The sequence below is a fragment of the Somniosus microcephalus genome, chromosome 3 (assembly GCF_052327205.1).
Source record: "Somniosus microcephalus isolate GS21.2 chromosome 3, FLI_Smic_1.0, whole genome shotgun sequence".
In the NCBI taxonomy this organism is placed as follows: domain Eukaryota; kingdom Metazoa; phylum Chordata; class Chondrichthyes; order Squaliformes; family Somniosidae; genus Somniosus; species Somniosus microcephalus.
In genome coordinates, this window is record NC_140989.1 from 224,488,601 (window position 1) to 224,512,841 (window position 24,241).

At 43.6% G+C, this 24,241-nt stretch overlaps 1 protein-coding gene across 1 annotated transcript in view; it reads left to right on the forward strand.

Moving 5' to 3' along the window:
* Window positions 1-8,250: 8,250 nt before the first annotated feature.
* LOC147121729 (uncharacterized) overlaps window positions 8,251-24,241 on the forward strand; it is a 176,065-nt gene continuing 160,074 nt past the window's right edge. The window contains exon 1 of the mRNA XM_085982183.1: window positions 8,251-8,546. Coding sequence (XP_085838309.1) covers window positions 8,483-8,546 — 64 coding nt within the window. The 5' untranslated portion in view covers window positions 8,251-8,482. The remainder of the gene's footprint in view (window positions 8,547-24,241) is intronic.

The window sequence follows — 24,241 nt, forward strand, 5'->3', positions numbered from 1 at the left end:
CCCTTGCTGGAAAGTGTGCGTATGTGTGGGTGTAAGCTGCTGTCGGGATGAGGCTCAGTTGTGATGCTCTTCATGGTCGAATAACCCACTGGCACTCACTGTCTTGGTTCAGGCATGAAAAAAATAACCATTCGTTTGGGGCAGCTGAGGATTGCCAGCAAAGTTGGAACTGCACCCCAGTAGGGAATTGGTGACAGCACGGCAGAAAATTGGAGGGAAACCATTGTGCTGCAGCTTTGAAACATGCTTTATTTCTTCTCTCCAGTGTGTATTGTTCCTTATTATTTTTTAAATAAGAGGAATTCAACAATGAAGGGAATTTAACATTTAAAAAAATAACAGCAGTAAAAGACTGCTACAAAGAGTTTGAAAGCCATTAGTTCAGGGACTGTACACTGAATGACTGTCTCCCTCAGACCTCGCTTTCAATAACATTAGGCCTTATCCCGGCTGACGGCTACTCCCTTTCTTCAGATTTTGACTGCAGACTGTGGCGTCTGTTGTCGCTCATGTCATTGCAGCATTCTTAGCATCCACATTGTGCTCGCTTTATAGTCAGAGTGCCATTCAGCTAGGTGGGTATTGAGAACAGATGTCTCAACGGATATTTCAATCCCCAAACACCCAAATGATTGTTCAGTGGCGTGTTTGTCTCCTTTGGGATTGTGTGATAGAGGACAACTTAAAGAATTTCAGAAATGGACCTCTGGAATTCCACAGCAAGGAGAGAGGGAAGCGGGAGAGAGCAGCCTCTGTTGCATTACAATATAATTCTTATATAAAGGAAACAGGATTTTACAGAATAAAGATATTTCATTACTGAATCAGAAGGGCTTGTTCAACTTGGACCCACTATTCTCCTGCCTCTAATGTCATGATTGTTTTTGGTCTCAGGAGAAAGGTAAGTGTTGAAAATGGTGACATTCTGAAGTGGCCAAATCAACTGGTAGCTGTAAGGCAAAACCTTTAAATAGTGGCTGGTGAAGATGAAGAGAAATGTTTTGCAGCCAACAGTGATGGGGCAAAGAGCCCAGTGATCTGGACACTGAGATATCTGATGAGCTGAGCCCCTCTCCCTCTTTCCCCTCCTGCACCCCCCTGTAATAGTCATAGTAATAGACTTTGGGGAAGTTACAATTGGGTAGGGGGAACATCTTTGTAGGTGCTGTCCTAATAAAGTTTGTTTGGCAGTTTCTAGGACAGCATTCTAGGGAAAAATGGATCTAATTGAGTTGGGAGCTGAACCATAGATTAACTCCTGGGTTAAAATAGCACAGACAGGAACTTTAGCGAAGCTGTTAGCTGCAGCATTAAAATAGCACACAGAGGAAATTAAACCCAGATGTGTTTTTACACCAGTTTCTCTCTTTCCCTCTCGATCTTTTCCTTCCTTCCACTTCACCTCTTTCTCAATCATGCTTTCTGTTGCTCAGTAACTGTTAAAGAGACGTTAAGAGATTTTGATGGTTTGAGAGCTGAGGTGTAGTTTCAAATCAAAAGATGTGCGCCGTTATCAAGGTCAGTAACGTACAGCTTCTATAGTTAAGTGGAATGCCACCACCTCCCAGTAACTTAGGAAAGGAAGTGAAACAATGACTTATTTTATCAATTCAGGTTACTTTGCTCAACAGTATACAATATGATGCCTGCTGGAACAGGCCTGAGTGTGTGTTTTATTGTGATTGCATCGGGCATGGTGTATCAGGCTGAGCTGCAGTATGGTGTGTGGCCGGGGGCCTTCTGGTCTGTTGGCACAGCCCCACACAGCACATGTCGTACTTGCTCACTAAGCCACCAGGGGGAATGCCACAGTTTTTCCGAGGCTTTATGTGAAATGACACAAGGTGAGTGTGCCATTTATGCTTTGATGTGTCATCGACACCCACTCTCTCGTGTGCAGGTGACTTGGAGATTGTAATACTGAATTGCGCTGAGCCACTAAAACGAGTCTTTGCTCAAAGACGAAATGGACAGAGTGTTACTGCCTCCAGGAAACAGGAGACGCATCTTCTGGAAGGCATAGCTCTTGGCCTTCCATTCCCACTGGAAGGTAACCAAACTCGTCACACTTGAAGCCATCAGATTCCATTCTCAATCCTTCGTGACTCCAGTTGCATTATCTATGAATCCCCCGCCAAGTTCTACCTGTTAGCTGGCATCGTTAAGACAACTTGCTCACAGTATTGGGACTCAAAATAGATATATATATTTTTCACATCTTTTAGCTATGCCAGTGACTCTTGCACTGTTCGCGTTCACAGACACCACCCATACGCTAGTGGTTCACCCAAGTAGCCATTCCTCATGTGTAATGATAGTGAATGTCAATGGGCTGTTTAATTATGAGGCTCATCATAGCCAAGCTGAATTCTGTCCCAAAATCCGCACCTATGTACTTTGCTCCAGAGGTTGCTGGATCTTGAACAGAAGCAGGAACCTACCTGATTTCCCCTCTCCTCCTCCACCCGGCCTGAAGCCACTGTGCACAGTTGCAGCACCTTTACCACTGCCCTGATTGAGGTTATGTGATTGAGACAAGATTGGACTTTGGACTTTTTTAGTAAGTGTAGCTGTCAACCATACCGGAAACTGCACTAACCCACTGAAAAATCCACTGAGCCACTGGATTATTGGCTTTTAAAGCTCTTGGGATCCCAGAATTCATCCCTCAAAAAGGTAAGAAAAAGCAAATGAAGAATCCTGTACTATGTACACAGAGAGTGTGTTTCCACTTGTGGGGAAGAGCGAAACTAGAGACCATCAATATAAGATAGTCACCAAGAAATCAAATAGGGAATTCAGAAGAAGCTTCTTTACCCAGAGAGTGGTGAGAATGTGGAACTCGCTACCACATGGAGTAGTTGAGGCGAATAGCATAAATGTATTTAGGTTGTCAGCTGTGGCTCAGTTGGTAGCACACTCGCGTCTGAGTCAGAAGGTTGTGGATTCAGGTCCCACTCCAGGGACTTGAGCACAGAAATCTAGGCTGATACTCCAGTGCAGTGCTGAGGGAGTGCTGCACTGTCGGAGGTGCCGTCTTTCGGATGAGACGTTAAACCAAGGCCCTGTCTGCTCTCTCAGGTGGACGTAAAAGGATCCCATGGCACTATTTCGAAGAAGAGCAGGGGTGTTCTCCCCAGTGTCCTGGCCAATATTTATTCCTCAACCAACATCACTAAAGCAGATGATCTGGTCATTATCACATTGCTGTCTGTGGGACCTTGCCATGTGCAAATTGGCTGCCACGTTTCCTACATTACAACAGTGACTACACTTCAAAAGTACTTCATTGGCTGTAAAGCGCTTTGAGACGTCTGGTGGCCGTGAAAGGCGCTATATCAATGCAAGTCTTTCTTTATTTAAGGGGAAACTAGATAATCATATGAGGGAGAATGGAACAGAGAGTTATGCTGATAAAGTTAGATGAGGAAGAATGGAGGAGGCTCTAGTGGAGCATAAACACCGGTGTGGACTGGTTGGACTGAATGGCCTGTTTCCCTGCCCCTGTAATTGCTTAAAACCTGTTATATCTCTAACTTTTTCCAGTTCTGGCAAAAGGTCATCAACCCGAAACATTAACTCTGTTTCTTTCTGCCCATCGGCAGAAGGGTCGAGAACCAGAGGACACAGGTTTAAGGTGATTGGCAAAAGAACCAAAGGTGACGTAAGAAAAAACTTTTTTACGCAGCAAGTGGTTAAGATCTGGAATGCACTGCCTGAAAGGGTGGTGGAGGCAGATTCAATCATGGCTTTCAAAAGGGAGTTGGATAAGTATCTGAAGGAAAGAAATTTGCAGGGCTACGGGGAAAGGGTGGGGGAGTGGGACTAGCTGAAGTGCTCTTGCAGAGAGCTGGCATGGGCTTGATGGGCCAAATGGCCTTCTTCCATGCTGTAACCATTCTATAATTCTATGAAGAGTGGACACTTCCCATCCCTTGCCCAGAGTTGCTGAGGTCAATTATTACATCCCATCTGCTGCCCAGCTCAGATCAGTTAATTCAGCACAGAACAGGATTGAACCTGAGAGCTGCTGGAGATTTGCTTATTAATTTGAATGATTTTATCATTAGCACTGATTTAGTGGGGCATACAGTACTCAAAAGAAAACTTGTTACTCACACCACTTAATGACAAACCCGGCCTTTTTTTTTGTTACTTAAAGCAGTTGCATATTACTCGACACCTTTCACCCTTTTAAAGGTGAAATGTTGTGGACACTGCATCACTCTGTGGTTTAGCTGTCAGATGGCGCTATTCCGTGGGACAAAATGGATTGAGGATTACATTCCTGGCAAAAATTGGATGTACCACCCAGTGGCTGGATGAGGAACAGCTGTACTGTTTCAGAGTCAATTCACATCTTGGAATTAATTCCACACTGCAATGTGTGATATGAATGTTCTAACTGGCATCTTATTCGGGGTTTATTTCACTACAGTTTTCTCCTCTTCTAGATTAAAAGAAAATCATTCTCGGGATGTGGGTGTCACTGCAAGGCCGGCATTTTTTTCCCATCCCTCGTTGTCCTGAGAAGGCGGTGATGGGTCTTCTTTTTGATCTGAGTAGCTTGTTAGGCCACTTCAGAAGGCAGTTAAGAATCAATCACATTGGTATGGGACTGGAGTCAAGTATAGGCCAGACCAGGTAATTATGGCAGGTTTCCTTCCCTGAAAGACGTTAGTGAACCAATTGAATTTTTCTCAAACTGCCTTGGTGGGATTTGAACACATGTTCACTGGATTATTAGCCAAAGTCTCTGTCATGAATCTTATCATTCATGAAGAAATGACTCATGAAGTAACACTGGGTGGCCAGCTGGTGGCGCCGTCCAAGGAGTATAAATAGTCGGGCATGGGCCCAGCTTGCCCAGGACGTTTCTGTAACCAGGAACTAGTGATGTAACTAGAATCTCATGGTTGTGAAACAGTTGATTAAAGCCTTGTTTTATACTCAAACCAAGTGCTCAGTAGTCTTTTTACATCAGTCTCTTTCTTTCTTTTCTCTCCAGTAGTTCAGTAAAATATCCACACACTACTGTACCCAGGTTTCAGACCTCGACATACATTGGTTCCTCCAGCTCTTCAATCAATAGGAAGCTCAGTGAGTGCATGTGTATATGTACATATGTGATGAAAGAGGCAGGGAAGACAGATATTGGCAGTCTGACATATACTATTGAAAGTGGTCAGGATGATAACAAAGCTGATATTTGTGTTGGGCTGGTTCAGGTGTATGACTGTGTGGGGACTTGAAAGAACAACCACAGCTGGACCCGGCATCATAAATGGCCATTGCTTGTGCTTGTCTAAGATGCAACGTTCTGATCAAGCAAATGTTGCAGCTTCAGAGTAATTGAGGCCCCTGTCACCCTAGAAATCGCCCAATCCCAACAGCAAGTGCAAAATGCTGTGTTCATGAATTTGTGCTTCTTTTGGGAGAGGGGAGAGAAGGCAGTGAGACAGTAGATGACCAGAATTGTTTTATACATCTAATTATTGTTGACAATTATCTTTTACTGTAACTCAGTGGGTGCTCCCTTCCTTAAAACATAAGGCCCTTACATCTACAGTGAAATAACCCCTTTGGAACCCACCGTCAGTCCACAATCCCATTCACTGGTAAAAGCACAGAGTAAAGAACAAAGAAATGAAGATTTCCTCTGAAATATCATTGATGGTTTATTGGGTGAGTACTCCATGTGTGATTGAGCTTGTGGCTTGTTGCCCTGTTTTGTGTTTAATCAGCTTTGTCTCTATAGGGGAAGCAGTACAACAATTGGCCTGAATGCTTTCAGCCTGAGCACTATTCAGTGAGCCCCTACTGGAAAATGCATATATGTGGACATCAGGTAAGGACAGAATCTCTTACACCTCTGTTCCCTCCCCCCACCCCTGAATAATAGCTTACTGACTCTGTTCAGGGTCATAAGTGAAGATAGGCCTGTTGGACAAACTAACGTGCATTCGTGGAACTGTACCTCAAGGGAGAAATGGAGAGGAGAAAGTTGGAGGAGTGGGGATGATTTATTGAGATTATTATTTTCAATTAAAAGGAGTGACCGATTAATAATAAGATTCCGATCATCAGGTATCAACGATATAGGTAGGCCTGTCAAATACATTTGTTTTTGTTTACATTTTGTTCTCATTTGTAGTAACATTTTTCTTCTTGAATTCTGCAGGCTGAACTGAAAGCACCAAAAGTCCAGCACCGCTGTCGCCGCAGGATTGATCTTTTCAGAGCACTGTCCCCGCAAAACAGAAATTGCTTGGCAAGCTTCTTTCGGGGAAGGAGAAGAGTCATTCACAATGTTGTTCCTTGCTGTGGTTTATGTCATTGCATCATGGATTTGCAGACAAACTAAACAAGTTTGTCACGTGCTTCTTCATGAAGGAAATCGGGTAGATTTTGACTTTGTGTAAAATGGGTGATAACGATTTGGCAGCCCGTTCTACAACTCTCCCAATTTTGAAGTCAATGGAAATAAAATTTGGGAGTGATGTAAAATGGGCTGCCGATTCACTATCACCCATTTTACACTGTCGCACAAAGCCAACATTACGCCCAATGTCTCCTCTTTAGATCAACTGCTTATGGTAACCATCCAGTTAAAGTCCTGAATGCTGATGCTTCAAAGCTCTCCTTTCCTAAAGTGTCAACTTGGCTTAGTTGCTGGCAGTCTTATCTCTGAGACAGAAGGTTGTGAGTTTGAGACCGCCGCCGCACCCCCCACCCGCCCCTTCCTATCAGATCTAGGCTGACACTCCAGTGCAATGCCGAGGGAGTGCTGTATTTTCGGGGGTGCCATCTTTAAGATGAGATTTTAAAGCAAGGTCCGATCTACCTGTTATGGTGGATGCAAAGGATCCTATGGCGCAATTCAAAGACGAGTAGGGAGTTCTCTTGACCAAAAAAATCAAAGTTTCTGGTTGTTCATCTCATTTGGCATTTGTGACATCTTACTGTCTGCAAATTGGCTGCTGTGACTGCATTTCAAAGTACTTCATTGGTTGTAAAGTGCCCGAGGACATGATAAGGAACTGTGTAATTACAATTTCTTAGCATTACAGTATACACCCTTGGCCAATTGCTTTCCTTGGGATCACATTTCCATGGTCCCAGCAGCTCAGTAAAGAAAGATTTTTTTGGCATCTATCACATCTCTCACAAATATCCTAAAATGTCACATGCAATACTTACTTTTTGAAGGGCAATCACTGTCGCTATCTGGGTAAATGTGGCAGCCAACTTGCACACAGCAAGATCTCACCAACAGCAATGAGATGAAGTCACCTTTACATTCCATTGTTGGATGGATCATTTGTCATTCTGTGTGACACACAGAGCCTGTCTAACTTTGGTAGTTACTGTGATTGCGGCACTTTCGAGTATGTTCTTGTCTGCGGGAAGGTTTTCTAAAGATACTGGGTCGTAGAAGCTGTGGATGCTGGGGGGCAATTGGAGCTTTCAAGACTGAGGTAGATAGATTTTTGTTAGGTGTGAGGGTATCAAGGGATGTGGAGCTAAATTGAGTTGAGGTGCAGATCAGCCAAGATCTAATTGAATGGTGGAGTAGACTCGAAGGGCTGAACGGCCCATTCCGGTTCCTGTGTTCCGATACAAGTCATTCAGTTAGGTGACAGGAAGAAGGTGATCAACAAGCTTTATGATGCAAATTGTCAGGTACATCTCCTCATGACAGAACAGAGCAGGGCAAAGATTTGTAGTTGTGCAGGTTTTGTCAGTATACTTGTAGACATAGACATGGAAGATAGGAGCAGTGACTTCAACCAACATATTTCCCCAAAGTAAAAGCCTGATTAATATGTTATGCCTTAACGGAAGATGATTAACAATGTAATTTTATTCTCTTTCATAAAGAAGAAAGTTGGAACAAACTTTTAGAAACTGGTTGCGATTTTTATATTCGATTACCACTCCTGCTTGCTGTAAAACAGTTTAACGGGCTTTGTTGAACAGATTGATGCCTCTGATGGGGAAAGGAGAGACAATCTTGCTTTAATTCTGAAATAATTGACACATTTACAAAAAAAAAGTTTAAAACAGAAGAATGAAATACCTCCGCACAAAAGAGGAGAGCGGTGATGGGAGGCTAAAATAGTTCTTCGGATTTACAAAAAAAAGAAATGATTCAAAGAGAAACTGTAATGCGGGGTAATTGAACGCAGGAAGGGGAGTGGGGAGTGGGAGTGGGGTTGTGGCTGGGGAAAGGGGCGGTGCTGGGGCGCGGGCTTTGCCGGGCTGGCGGAGGAGTGCGCGCCGGTGAGGCGGTCTCGGAAAGTTACTCCGGGTTCCAATGTCGGCAGCATTGTAGCTCGGGCTCGCCGCCGGACCAAACTCCCCATAACTTTTACTTTGTTAAATTCCTCCTCATTCCCTCTCTACTTGTTTTTTTCTTAATCAGCCCACCCCCCCCCATTGGCTTCTATGAGGACTGTTACTAGGAGGTAGCTGCCGAGAGATGGGAGCCAGCCGGCTTTGGAGGCACTTTTGGGGCGTGCTGGGGGCAGTTGCTGTGTGTGGAGGTAAGTGTTTGGGGCGGGGAGGGAAGAGAGGGCGAACCATCACCACCACCGGGGGTTTAAAGCGACTGAGGGGTGATGGAAGGGGCGAAAGTCCCAGGCGGCTCCGCTCCTCTCCGGGGTGGAAAGCGTGGCTGGGGCCACGGCGAGTGCCTGGGTTGTCGCCAAACTCCTTCCCCGCCGCAATAAAACTTTTGACATAAACTTTCATCTTGGCGGCGCCCAGTGCGCTGTTGCCGGGAAAGCAAGAAACAGTTTTTTTTTACCCCACCCAGGATCCCGAAGGCTTCTAGTCAAAGAGGGCACGGTGATACAGAGAGAAACCCAGATTGGCGTCTCAGCCTCCCCTCAACCTTTTATACAACGTGTGTGCGCTGAAATTTTTTTAAAAATCAACTTTTTTTTGAATGCCACAACATCGCGGGCGAATAATCTGCGAAGTTGATTAAACTTTACGGATCATTCACCCGGTGGCCAAGGTTCTGAGCTGGCCCTTCAGGGTGAAGGGTAGTGACTGTCACAAACTCTTCCAATTATTCTTTCCCTCCCTCCTTCCGTCTTCTCTGAACTTTATATTCTTGTTTAATTCAGCGATCAAACTACCGGAGTAGTAGGTTAGAGTGATTTTTTTCCGCTTTGAATTGCTGTGGCAGATTCAACTCTTGACATCCAAAGTTAATTCCGTCACCGATTTCTCCATCTTAAACTCTGCGGCAGACCCAGCGAGTGAAAAAGTTTCGGTTTAGAAAACACTACAGACTGGTGAGGCGATTGATGCCCATCCGAAACCAGACGAGTGTTAGATAGTGATTTAATTTTATTGATGCTTTCCCCCCCCCCCCCCCTACACGATGTATTAACTTTTTTCCCAATCGTCTAACTTTGCTGCTGTAAAACTTTTGGAATTAAGTACACTTGGCGCTATTTGCACGGTGAAGTAGAATTCAAAAAAGAATTCGAAAAAAAGCTTTGGCAGCGGTTCCACATCTGGACTGGGACTATGCTGGCGTGCTGGATTTTTTTCTCTGCTTGACAATTGTGCTCCCCCCCCCCCCCCCCCTTTTTTTTAAAAACGAAAACAATCAAAAACTTGTCGACAAGTGTTGCTGCTGTCTGGAAGGGAACTGAAAGATCACACAGTAAAAATGACAATGTGGAAACGTTATTACTCAAAAGACTGGTGATTCATATTTACATGTAACCGGTGTGTTGAAACTAATTACGGCGTAAAAACAAACACAAAATGTCACGGCAGCAGTTCGTGTCACGATCCAGTCTGCGCGGAAGCTCATTTCATTTAGTTGTGATCTGTGTTGATATTATGGTTTTGTAAGAAGAGCTGATGAATGCGTTGGTATGGCATTGTTCATAAGCAGTGGAGGAGAAAGTTTGTTGGGTTCCACCTGTACATTGTGTCTTTTTACATTGAGGTAGTAACATCTGGCTTTTCTGAGCTCTTTGAAGTTCATGGCTTTGCTGCATGGTTTTGAAGAGCATCTGTTTGATGTGTTCAGTCACAGGTCTGAAAAATGCTATTGATTCTACACAGACATGCACACACATGACACAAACAATGCACATGCTGAAACACTGATTTCACTTTGTTAAAACGTGAGCGCATCCTGAGCTTTATGCTGTGGAACGGGGTGAACTTTATAACACATTAAAAAAAAAAGTTGTGAAAACTAAAATAAGCATTTGCGGAAACTCCCCAAGGCTGCCAGTAAATGTACCATCAGTGTGAAATAAAAAAGCAACACTTGTATTAGTGCAGCGTCCTACCACGTCATTGGAATGTCTCTGGGCACTTCACATGATTATTTACTTCGAAGTGCAATGACTATTGTTATGCAAGCAAATGTACTGATCATTCTCTGTTATCCATGTCCCCAAATAGCACTGAGATGAATGGCCTAAGTTAGGGTAGCATTTCTCTCATGTAAAACGGGCCATAAAGTCAGTTCCTTGAGTTGAGGGCTGGGATTTGAATGTTGTCCACAACTTTAGGGTCCAATGGTCTGGCCTGTCAGCAATTCCAACAACAACAACTTGTATTTATATAGCACCTTTAACGTAGTAAAACATCCCAAGGCGCTGCACAGTATTTTAAGACAAAAAAATTGACATCGATCTATATAAGGATAAATTAGGGCAGATGACCAAAAGCTTGGTCAAAGAGGCAGGTTTTAAGGAGCGTCTTAAAGGAGGAAAGAGAGATAGCGAGGCGGAGAGGTTTAGGGAGGGAATTCCAGAGCTTAGGCACGGCCACCAAAAGTTGAGCGATTTATAATTGGGGATGCTCAAGAGGGCAGAATTAGAGGAGCACAGATATCTCTGGGTGGGGGGGGGGGGGGCGGTTGTTGTGGGGCTGAAGGAGATTACAAAGATGGGAAGAGGCAAGGCCATGGAGGGATTTGAAAACTAGGACAGTCCTGAGAAATGGAGGGAAGGTCCTGGGTCTGAGAATGGGTCCATGCTGTTACCTGATCTCAACTGAGGCCACCCTGCTGCTGCTACAGCAGTCCTCCTGCTTCTGTAAGATATAAAGGGGGATGAAGTAGCCAGGGTTCCTGCTCCAGGGCACTACACAGTGATTGCTGCTGGGAATTGTGCACCTGTGGGGAGTCTGGTGAGGCCAGGATCAGGCTCTGGTGTGATGTGTCCCATGCTGGTATAGCCTCCTGACATGCTCAAATGAAGAATGGTAATGGGGGAAAGGGGTTCCTGCCCACACCTGTGAAATCTATATCCTTGCAAGAGCCAGTGCCTTAAGGGAGGAGACAAAAGAGAAAATGCAAACTTTTACCTTGTATTGTATATACTCTCGTATTAAGCAGCCCGTCTAATACGACCTACATATATGGTGACCCTCCTTACTTTCCAACCAAGTTGATAAGGATTTTTATGCCCCGCACCTTTCAATGCAAGAAACAGTACTGTCTCCAACAGCAGGACATTCAAATGTCCCATGTTGTGCTGAGTGGAGTAAGTTTCATTTAATGAGCTGCAGGAAGTAGAATAAAATATACATCTGTACTTGGAGGTGAGAGAAGTGTCACATGCTGGAAGCACTGCCTCAGGTAGCCTTTTCAGCAATGCTTGCTTTGGAACTGACAGAATGTGTGAAAAGAAAGATCAGGAATTTTTTTTAGCAGTGCTGCAGTTGCTGACTGTGCGATGGTTAGGACACGCTCTGTGTTTGGCTCACACTCGCTGCACTCTGTGTACAGATTGACGATTGCACTTCACACAGTGTGGCCAAACACAGCCACAATATCACTATTACAAGTCATCCAGTACCATAGACCAGCAGCTAAGCTGTAATATGAGCACAAAGTGTGTAGGATTGGCAAGTTATGCGCTTAAAAGATAATTTTGTCTTTTTACAATGTTCCGTTCCTTGAAAAACAAATGGGAAAGGGCTGAACGGGCGCAGACTCTCTTTCTCCACCCGCACCCCCCCCCCCCCAAAACAAGTTTTAGACTTAACCCCTTTGCTTTAATGTGTCTTTCTCAGATGGTTTATTTTACTGTTGCACAAAAAAGCTTGCACGCCTTCTTGGGTCACGGTGTGCTGCGGTATTTGAAGTACAGTCTCGGGATATGGGGTAGGACTGAGATGAGCGATTTCTTCACTCAGAGGGTGGTGAACCTGTGGAATTCTCTACCACAGAAGGCTGTGGATTCCAAGTCACTGAATATATTTAAGAAGGAGATAGATAGATTTCTAGACACAAGGCATCAAGGGGTATGGGGAGAGAGCGGGAATATGGTATTGAGATAGAGGATCAGCCATGATCATATCGAATGGCGGAGCAGGCTCGACGGGCTGAATCTCCTGCTCCTATTTTTCTATGTTTCTATACATCTGCTGAGGTCTGAAGTACCTGTGAGGCAGTAACTGGTGAAGCAAGGGATGGGTGGGGCTGCATTAGGAGTTAGCAACACACATGGAAATAATGTACCCCCTTTCTATAGGCTCTCTCTGAAGTGACATTAGGGTCAAATGCTAGTAAGGAGGCCCCAGTAGTCCACTCCCCTCCCTTTCAGCACCCATAAGGTATCTGCTGCTGTCTCTGAAAACCCCTTTCCCTTCCCTGGCTCTCTCATTGAGTTGAGGTGGCTGTGATGAAGATGCAGGTTTCCTTTCCTGAAGGACATAAGTGAACCAGTTGGATTTTTATGACAATCTGACAACTTCATTATCAGTGTTACTGGTACCAGATTTAAAAAAAAAATCATGTTCTAAAACTGCCATGGTGAGATATGAACATACATTCTCTAGATTATTAGTCCAGAAACATAACCGTAACAAGGTTTAGAGAAAGACTATGCAATGATGCATAGAAAGACCCTGTGTGAAGCTACAAGAAAATCCCAATAGTGGATTTAGAATTAAATTAAACCTTTTTTTGTTTTACCTACAATTATCTCTTAATATTGTAGCCTGTGCAGGGATTCAGTTCCACAGATGGCAGCAGTCTTCTGACCCCTTATACATGTGGCCACTTTTCACGGGTGAGCCTAGATAGACAGCGAGTGACAGCAAACTATTGAACAACGGGAGTTCGGAGGAGTAAAGATGCCCTCTCGGACCAACCTGATTCCACACAGCTGCGTTATCCACTTGGAGTTACTGCGCCAAGAGGAGCCTGGATTCTGGTTGATTATTCCCTTATGTAAATTGGGGAACGTTGGAAACTATTTGCAGCTTCCCCACTGCTGTCCCAGCTGAGATCAGCAAGCTAGCAGAAACCAGGGTTCAAACCTCCAATTTTGCTCTTGCATGTTGCTCAGTACCCCGTAACACAAGGTGCATTTAAGCACTGGGGCAGTGAGGAGCACTTTGCTTAGGAGTTGGTTCAAAAGAAATCTAATGATGTACTTTATGTAAAATAAAACTACTTCAACACTTTGAAGGCTGAATTACAAAGACAAGTGAGGGCATTTGAGTTAGTTTCCATAGATGCTAGTTGAGAATTAGTTAGATAAGGACAACAAATAATGAGGGAGCCCTTCAGCGAGTATAAGAAAAGAAAGTGATTGAGGTAGTGGACATTTTACTCAGGAATTACGAGGAAAGTTGCGGGTGTGGTTGGTGCCTGGAAAAGTTGGTGGTAATAGATCAAGAGTCAGTTGAAGAAGAATTTGATGGAATGGGCAAGAGTAACACCAGGGCTTGTGTTGTCTACCTTCGCCGAGACCAGAAAGTATGGAGTGCACTGGTCATCAATCTCCAGAGTGAAGAAAAAACACGGATGGCGGTTACATCGGGACATAGGAATTGCTAGACAAAGACGACCAATAACCCATGTATTTCACCGTCTACCATCCTGGTAGTCACATGATTCAACAATAATAGTTATTGACTAATCACAGCAATCAATCTCTATCAATTAGTTTACAACAGACCCAGAAATGACGCGAGGAAAACCCCCAGTGGTGGAGAGTTTTGGGAACCGTGGGTCCAAAGTAACCTTTTGCCTTCCAAGCACTTGCTACGTGTCATGTCTCAAATTACTCATATATCCCAAAATGTTATTTTCTGAAAGAAATCTATCTAATTTGCATTTGAATGAATCAATACTAACTGCTTCCACCATTCAATGAATTATGGGAAGGAAATGCCAGTGGTGCCTTTGATGCATAAACCACCATTATATGCAAATACATGCAGTACATTGTCCTCCAAGTGAATTTTACTGAACTTTACATTGGTGGAAGGAACTTCTTCAGGGGTCCAAGTGATGCCTTTAATAAAGTAAATTGCCTGTCATAAACCTGGGTCAAGATTGAGAGGGAGGGAGGGGTTCATGCCAGTGCCAGCTCCCATCACTATTCCCTCCCAACCACTTGAAAGGGGATACAATGATCAGTCCTGTTCGTATGCCAAAAGAGAATCGACCATCAAAATGAATGAGGATAAGCTACCTTGCTTTCAAAATACATTTTTTATTGTCTCGATGAACTGGTTTTTCCTTTTGGAATGGGATTCTGATCAACAGGGGCTCTGGTTCTTTGCTTTCCTTCTGGTCTGTCTTTGGTTTCCCACACTAAGTGATGCTTTTGTGTAAACGGCAGCAGAAAGTCCCAAGCCAAAACTAAGGAAATTGTAACGGCCTCTACTTTGTAAGCTGGAAGCCTGGCCCGTTGGGAAGTGTTCAGTGTCGGTCTGTTAAAACTTAGGAAAACATTACTGATTTAAGAAATAACAGGCTGAAATTTAGATATAATTTTATTTTCCTAACAGCCTAAACTGTCACCAAGCCTTGCTGATAAAAGTTGTGTAAGAAGGTAGACTGTCAATGAGAGGGGCAGGAACGTAGGAAAGAGCCGGAGGGGTGAGCGGAAAGCAATTTGTGAGAAATGGTGACTGGTACTAAGTCGAGAATGTAAGATAATTTTTAGTACTAACCTCAAAACTGCAGTACTGCACAGCTCAACTTTTAACCACCAAAAATGTGTGATACCCAAATGACTTGGCTGGTAAATGAAGCATGTGGTGTGGTATTGAGCCATTCAGACCGGGAAGGGGGAAGGGGGAAGGGTCCCAATTCAATTTCACTGGTCTGCATTCAGTAAATTGATCTCAGCCGGAGCAGCGATGAGTAGGCTGCAATAAGACTCGGTGCCCTTGGGCTAGGGAGGTGCGGAGTTCCCTCTTATATTCGATTAGAAAGATAGTGATAATATGTTTGTTGAGTGTTGCTTCCTTTTCCCCCCCCCCCCCCCCCCCCCAGGTTTTGCTGTCCAGAGTTGGTAACTTAGAGAATATTTTGGGATGTGGGAAAGGAGTAAGTGTGAGTCGGGGGAGGGAGGAAGGTGGCGGGGGGGTGGGGGAAAGCGTACTGCACAGTTACCAAGCACACATGTTTAAGGTAGGGCTCTGAACCTGATCATGTTTTGAAAGAATTTCCGAAAGTAACTCTAGTGGATATAATAGACCCAGGAAATATGCATAGTGGAACCTACCTCGTGCAGTCTGAAGTTGCTGCACTGATTTCACAATGAGTTGATCCTGTAGCTGAGCCATGTAGGCCAGTGAGGTTTGATTCCTGGAATTTGTTTACTGAGCTGACCTCAGTCAGGACTGTGATATGATTACCACAGTTTTCCTTGGTTTCCCTGAATTAAGGGAAGGTCAGCCAGGGTTCCCGCTCCGGATCACAGTCCAATGACCCAAGCTGGAAAGGGTGCAAGTATGTTTGTTGTGAGAACAGCATCAAGCTTAGTCGTGAATTCCTCCTGAGATCAAATCACCTGCCAGCACTCGTGGCTGAAGCTCAGTTATGAATAATGACTACTTGAGGGAGGTAGCTGTGGTTGGCCAACCCTTGTGGCGTTAAACCCACAATAAGGACTTGATGCCTTCAGAAGGAGGGAAAATTGTTGAAGAAAGAAATCTGAGAGCACAAAGTCCTGCTTGAGATGAAAATGTTTAGACCCGAATTGTGCCCATTGACTGAAGATTTCCTGATGTCCTTTCCACACCACATTCACGGTGTGAATAGGGTGTTCAAGGTTAGAACTAAACTTCTCTGTACAAGTTTGATGAACACTGATTTGGTGTTGTAGCTTCAAATGCCCCTGCAGGTATCTTCAGTACATTTTGGAGTATTGTCTACAGGTGTTGATTGGGATACAGGGACACGAAGTGGCAGGTTTGTTGCAGCATCACCCGAGAGAGAGAGAGAGATGTTGATATTAGACATTTACATGCAGCTCCCCTGCTCTCTCTCTGGGCTACGACATTCGTTGATGTGATCATGAGCAGGGCGAGAAGGTTCCAGGCTCAATCCCAGCTTTGTGAGGAGTTGGCTAATTCAAGGGTGGAGCCGCACTCTTGGCATTACGGATTTATTGTGATTAGACACTAGGTTTGCCTGAGCAGGATCACGGGAAAGGCAGATTCCCCCACTGTTGATGGTCTTTCTCCTCCAGAGAATTGATGGTGGGGAAGGAGTTGGCACGTGTTGGGGGAAGAGCGTTTTCATAGGCATTGTTATGTTATTGGATTGAGTGCTTCCTGTTCTGGCCTACTAAATGCACTGAGCCTATTCAGTGATAGTTTTGTGATTTCATAGGAGGCTTGTTGATAGCATTAAGGCACCAAGTATTGAAGGGAATGTGGTTGTATACATAGGAGGTTGGCTAAAGGACAGAAAAGAATAGTGGTTAATGGATGCTTTTCACACTGGAGGGACATAAGGAATGGTGTCACCGAGAGCTCAGTGTTGGGCCACTGTCCTTTAAAATAAATATATATGATCACAACTTGGCTACAGGGGACACGATCAAAGTTTGCCAACAACATAAAAATAGGAAGTGTGATTAACAGAAGAGGATCAAACTGACTTGAGGATACAGATGAGTCGGTTGGACAGGTAGCTGTCGGATAAAATCTAGCGTGGAAATGTGCTGTGGTACATTTTGAAATGAGGTACAGGATAGGAAATATATGCTAAATAAAAAACTTAAAAATAGAAGAGCAGAGAATCCAAAGTTTCATCAAAGGGATATAGAGCACAAGAGCAAAGTGATTATGCTAAACCTATACAGATCATTGGTTACGCTACAGTTAGAATATTGCGTTCAGTTTTGGGAGCCCTACTTTAGAAAGCATATCAAGGCCATAGAGATGGTGCAGAAAGGATTCACTAAAAGGCATCAGTAGTTATAAGGAGAAACTAGACTCTTTAGAGCAAAGGTGGTTCGGAGCTCTGACAGACGTGCTCAAAATTCTGAGGGATTTAGACGAGGTATATCAAGAAATACTATTTTCACTGGCCAGTGAGCAGAAACTGAAGGGAATAAATTTAATATCATCCCCAAGAGAGTGAAGAGAGCGGTCAGGTTTTTTTTACGCAGTGGTGAAAGGAACATTCATCATAACTTTTGAAAGGGAAGTAGATAAATACTTGCAAAAGAAATTACATAGAATTACATCGAATGTACAGCACAGAAACAGGCCATTCGGCCGGTGCTTATGCTCCCTCCTCCCACCTTACTTCATCTCACCCCATCAGCATATCCTTCTATTCCTTTCTCCCCCATGTTCATGTAGCTTCCCTTTAAATGCATATATGCTATTTACCTCAACCACTCCTTGTGGTAGCGAATTCCACGTTTGAACTCCTCTCTGGGTAAAGAAGTTTCTTCTGAATGACCTATTGGATTTATAAAGAAATAAAATTAGAATAGTTTAAAAGCATATGAGGAAAGAGCAAGGGAATTGGACTTGGTGGATAGCTCCTTCAGATTGCTGGCAGAGGTATGATGGGCTGAATGGCCGCCTACACTAAAATGTGTGACAAATGTGCACTGACTCGTGGAAACTGCTTCCCATCAATTCCCAGGCCTAAAGTATTGTGGCCCGAGGCCCGCTCCCATTTGGGTGGGCTCTCTGTTTTCCAGATTTGCCTCCAAAAGGGTCCACAGGTGCCAGTTGACCTCGGAGAGCAACACGGGCGTATCGTTTTTTGTATCATTCTGCTGGCACTTGATTTATAATTTTCAGTGCATGACACTTGATTATTTTGTTTTTTGCAGGAGTTCAGTGAAAGATCAGCAGCCTAAATATTGCATTGCAACTTGTACCATGCCAAAAATGTCCCCAAGCTTGACAACAGCACAAGCATAAAATGCAAGCACCAGATTAGCATGCCTTACACTGTTGAAACAGTGGCCTCTTGTACTTTGCAGCGGTTTACTTTCTCTGATTTGTGACATGTCTGTTTCTGAATCATCCTTCCTACTTTCTGTGAATAGATTTGATGTGTGTGGTGGGTTGGCAGTTGCTAACTCCCGTTGCACTGAAATCTATAAGTGAAGAAGTGCGTGACTTGTAGCAATAGTGGGAGATGGTTCAGGCAGCTAGAAAATAAGATGCGGGGAGGGGGATTCCGTGTGTGTGTATATATTATACAATTGTATTCCTTTTTGATAAAGAATTGATTTACAGTTTTGTTGTGTAGAAAGGAATCTTTCCCCATCTATTTTGTTCTCGAGATGTTAATTTTTTCAAATTATTAGCAGATTCTGGAAGCAGTCTCTTCCCCAAAGCCCTTCATCTTGAGCTTTGTTTTGTTTCTTCGTCCACGAAGAGTTTGTGTGACGCATCTTGGGATGTTTTACGATGTTAAAGGCGTTATAAAAATGCTAGTTGTAGTAGAAGATCATCTGAGCATATGGAGATTGGTGGCATGTTTCCCCAGAATCATTGACATTGACTAGTTGTTGGATGCTGCAGCTTAAAGATAAAGGATGGAATTTAAAGGCAGGCTTTTTAAAGAAAGGAAGACTGATTGTGTTTGGATGATGCCATTGTGCTGAAATGTCAACAGTCTTGAATAGTATGGCTGCAAAGAAGTCTACAAATTGGGATGTTTCTCATTCTTTGTTTACAATTGAATGTCTTGTTGCCTATAATAACTCTGTCAGGTATTTGTCTGTGGAATGTCTGACGTGGAGACAGCATTTACCGGAATGCAGAATCTATTTGCTTCCATGTGAAGGTTGTTATAGTGCTAAGTCCTGTGTATCTGCCAAAATAACACAACAAGAAAATGGCTTGCACTCGTGCGCCGAGACCTGATGTTGCCTGATGGATTTTAAATGTGTTGAGAGTGGAAAGAGTTTTTTTTTTAAACGGGAATCGACTACAATGAAGTTGTATTTCATCTCGTGTCAAACCAAAGCCAATCTCTGAAGTCAGGTCACGATCTGACTCCGGAGTTCGACTGTCCCATACCTCTGACCTTGATTCGATCAACCCTCCTGGCTTTAACTCTGGCCGCGCCCAGTGATGTGGAGTCATAGAACGCTGGTTAGTCTCAATTTGAGCTCTCTCCACCACATCTGTTCCATTGTTTCCTTAATCCCTTCCACACCTTCACTGCTTCCAAAACCATGATCCAGGCCTTGAATCAGTTTTGCGCTGAGTCTCCCTCACTCCACCTCTCAAATTATGACTCACTCAGAATATGGCCGCTGTATCCTCACCTATATAAATGTCCCATGGTACCATCTCCCCCCATCCTTGCTGAGTTACACTTGCTTCCAGTGCCCCAGCAATTGCTAGACCTTCAATTTTAAATCCCTCTGTAGCCACAGCCTTGCTCCCATGCTACCTCTGCGATTTCTAGCTGTATGTCCCTGTAGAACTTCCTTCCTGTTGGGGTGATGCTGTTTTTACTTCACCCTGTAGAGTGCTTCGCGACATCTCTCTGTACATGAGCATGATGAAATGTGTTGCATACGCTAAATATATGTGCTGACAACATTGTGAAAGATCATCCTGACATGACCAGTTTGAACCAGAGGTTGTTTTGACCAATTTCTATTAATTTAATGACTTGCTCTTGGTCCTATCTGTATCACCTTTGACCATGCATAGTTGAGATGTTCTAACGGAAGACTCATAACTGCACCACATTTCGGTTTCTGTATTTTTGGTCACAGACAGTGGTTAAGTCACAACATTTTTTTTAAAAGAGCTGTTTCAAGTAACTGGTTTCAAGTCACTTGACTTATTCTCGCTGGTCGCAGTGTTTCTGTTGCACATCGTGATGACCCAGGCTGCTGTTGATGTAATTCATGAAAGCAATATGGATTAATACTCCTATCAGTTTAATGTTGGTTGACTGCGTGATGAAGATGGGGAATTATGGATCTGAATCCACACCACCTCACTTAATGTGGCACATTGGTGCGCAGTTGTTCTGCACCATCTGTCATTCTGATCTTGAGAAGCTTGTAATTAATATACAGAGGGAAATAATGAATATTACACTGAACAAAGTGATAGATGGGGAATAGTTTTTACAGTTGTATCTAATGCTAGCATTCCCCAGGACAATGACATTCCAGTGCTACTTGGAGTTTTGTTTGTATAGGGGAGCAGGCTGTGCGATCTAAAGATCTGCAATATTAAGAACATAATGAAATAAGAGCAGGAGTAGGCCGTACGGCCCCTCGAGCCTGCTCCGCCATTCAATGAGATCATGACTGATCATCGACCTCAACTCCACTTTCCCGCCTGAACTCCATATCCCTTGATTCCCCTAGAGTCCAAAAATCTATCGATCTCAGTCTTGAATATACTCAATGACCCAGCACCCACAGCCCTTTGGGGCAGAGAATTCCAAAGATTCACAGCCCTCTGAGTGAAGAAATTCCTCCTCATCTCGGTCTTAAATGGCCAACCCCTTATCCTGAGACTAAGCCCCCTAGTTCTAGACACTCCAACCAGGGGAAACAACCTCTCAGCATCTACCTTGTCAATCCCCATCAGCATAAGAATATCAGAAATAGAAGTAGGCCATTCGGCCCTTTGAGCCTGCTCTGCCATTCAATGAGATCATGGCTGATCTTCTGCCTCAGCTCCATTCACCGGTCCTATTGCCATATCCCTTGATGCCTTTACGAGTCAGAAATCTATCGACTTTTGTTTTGATTATACCCAATGACTGAGCCTCCACAGCCCTCTGGGGTAGAGAATTCCAAAGATTCACAACCATTTGAGTGTAGAAATTCCTCCTCATCTCATTCTTAAATGGCATACCCCTTTTCCTGAGACTATGCCCCCTAGTTCTAGATACTCCAGCCAGGGGCAACAACCTCTCAACATCTACCCTGTCAATCCCCTTCAGAATCTTGTATGTTTCAATGAGATCACCTCTCATTCTTCTAAACTCCAGAGAGTAGAGGCTCAATCTACGCAATCTCTCATCATGGGACAGCCCTTTCATCCCAGGAATCAATCTAGTGAACCTTTGTTGCACCGCCTCCAAGACAAGTATATCCTTCCTCGGATAAGGAGACCAAAATGTGCACAGTACTCGAGGTGTGGTCTCACCAAGGCCCTGTACTTCCAAGATTTCCTTACTCTTATACTCCAACCCCCTTGCAATAAAGGCCAACATGCCATTTGCCTTCCTTATTGCTTGCTGTACCTGCATGCTGGCTTTCTGTGTTTCTTGCACGAGGACACCCAAATCTCTCTGAACACCAACATTTGAAAGTTGCTCACCATTTAAAAAATATTCTGTTTTTCTATTCTTCCTACCAAAGTGAATAACCTCACATTTCCCTACATTATACTCCATCTGCCACCTTACTGCCCACTCACTTTGTCCATATCCCTTTGCAGACTCTTTGTGTTCTCCTCACCGCTTACTGTCCCACCTAGCTTTGTATCATCAGCAAACTTGGATACATTACACTCGGTCCCTTCATCTAGGTCATTACAGTAATATAGATTGTAAATAGCTGAGGCCCAAGCACTGACCCTTGCAGCACCCCACTAGTTACAGCCTGCCAACCCGAAAAAGATCTGTTTATCACTACTCTGTTATCTGTCCATTAACCAATCCTCTAGCCATGCTACTATATTGCCCCCAACCCCATGAGCCCTAATCTTGCGTAATAACCTTTTATGTGGCACCTTATCAAATGTACCTTATCAAACCTTTTAGAAATCCAAATACACTACATCCACTGGTTCCCCTTTATCTACCCTACTAGTTACATCCTCATAAAACTCTTAATAAATTTGTCAAACACAATTTCCCTTTCATAAAACTATGTTGATTCTGCCTAATCATTTTCTAAGTGCCCTGATACCACTTCCTAAACAATGTATTCCAGCATTTTCCCGACGACTGATGTCAGGCTAACTGGCCTGTAGTTCCCTGTTTTCTCTCTCCATCCTGTCTTGAATAGCAGTGTTACATTTGCAACCTTCCAATCCGCTGGGCCCATTCCAGAATCTAGGGAATTTTGGAAGATCAAAACCAATGTATCCACTATCTCTTCAGCCACCTCTTCTTTTAGAACCCTAGGATGTAGGCCATCAGGTCCAGGGGATTTGTCAGCTTTTAGTCCAATTAGTATCTCTAGTACTTTTTCTCTACTTATATTAATTACGTGAAGTTCCTCACCCTCATTAGACCCTTGGTTCCCCATCATTTTTGGTATGCTTTTTGTGTCTTCTACTGTGAAGACCGATACAAAATATTTGTTGAACGTTTCTGCCATTTCCTTATTCCCCATAATAATTTCTCCTGTCTCAGCCTTTAAGGGACCAATGTTTACTTTTGCTGCTCCCTTTTTGCATACTTGTAGAACCTCTTACAATCTGCTTTTATATTTCTTGCTAATTTTTTCTCATTCTATTTTTTCCCTTTTTATCAAGTTTTTTGGTCATCCTTTGCTGGTTTCTGAAATTCTCCCAATCCTCAGGTTTACTATTATTCTTTGCAACACTATAAGCTTCTTCTTTCACGCTAATGCTATCCTTAACTATTTTAGTTAGCCACGGTTGGATCACTTTTCCTGTGGAGTTTTTGTTTCACAATGGAATGTATTTTTGTTGAGAATTATGAAATATTTCTTTAAATGCCACTGCTTATCTACCACCATGCCGTTTTTAATCTATTTTTCCAACCTACCTTGGCCAACTCACCCCTCATACCTATGTAATTGACTTTATTTAAGTTTAAGACTCTAGTTTCGGACTTAGAATTTCACGTTAATTTTGAGAGTGACTTGCCTATCATATGATCACTCTGCCCCAGAGGATCCTTTACTGAGATTGCTAATTAATCCTGTCTCATTACACAATACAAGATCGAAAATAGCCTGTTCCCTAGTTGGTTCCATGAAATATTGTTCTAGGAAACTGTCCCGAATGCATTCCATGAACTCGTCCTCCAGACTACCTTTGCCAATTTGATTTGTCAAATCTGTATGAAGATTAAAGTCCCCCAAGATTATTGCATTACCTTTGTTGCAAGCTCCTACTATTTTATAGATTAATATTCTGTCCAACGGTATAGGTACTGTTCGGGGGCCTATATACTACTCCTACCAGTGTTTTCTGCCTCTTGTTATTCCATATCTTCACCCATACTGATTCTACTTCCTGATCTTCTGAGCCGAGATCCTTTCTAGCTACTGTCCTTATGTCATCCTTTATTATCAGGGCTACTCCCCCTCCTTTTCCATTCTGCCTGTCTTTTTGAAACGTCAAATAACCTGGAATATTTAGTTCCCAACCTTGGCCACCTTGCAACCACGTCTCTCTAATGGCTATTAGATCAAATCCATTTATCTCTATTTTTGCCACTAGTTCATCTATCTTGTTACGAATGCTTCGTGCATTTAGATAAAGAGCCTTTAATTTAAATTTTTTACTATTATTCCCTACCTTGACCTTATTCTCTGCTGCGCTGCTACCATTAAGCACTCTGTCCCTTCCTGTCACACTCTGCTTATTTTTACCCAAATTGCTGCACTGCTCTGTTGCCTTAACTTTTCTCTAGATTTCTAAATGTCCCCATACCTGACTCCTCCCCCCCCCCCCCCCCTTTTTAGTTTAAAGCCCTACCTACAGTCCTAGTTATTCGATTCACCAGGACGCTGGTCCCAGCCCGGTTTAAGTGGAGCTCGTCCCAATGGAACAGCTCCCTCTTTCCCCAGTACTGGTGCCAGTGCCCCATGAATTGAAACCCCTTTTTCCCACACCACTCTTTGAGCCACGCATTTAACTCTCTGATCTAAGGAAAAAAACAATGATGACATCATACCTGAACGATTAAAAGACATCTTGGCCAACGCCAAAGAAGTGTTTCAAGGGCAGCACGGTGGCATAGTGGTTAGCACTGTTGCCTCACAGTGCCAGGGACCCGGGTTCGAAT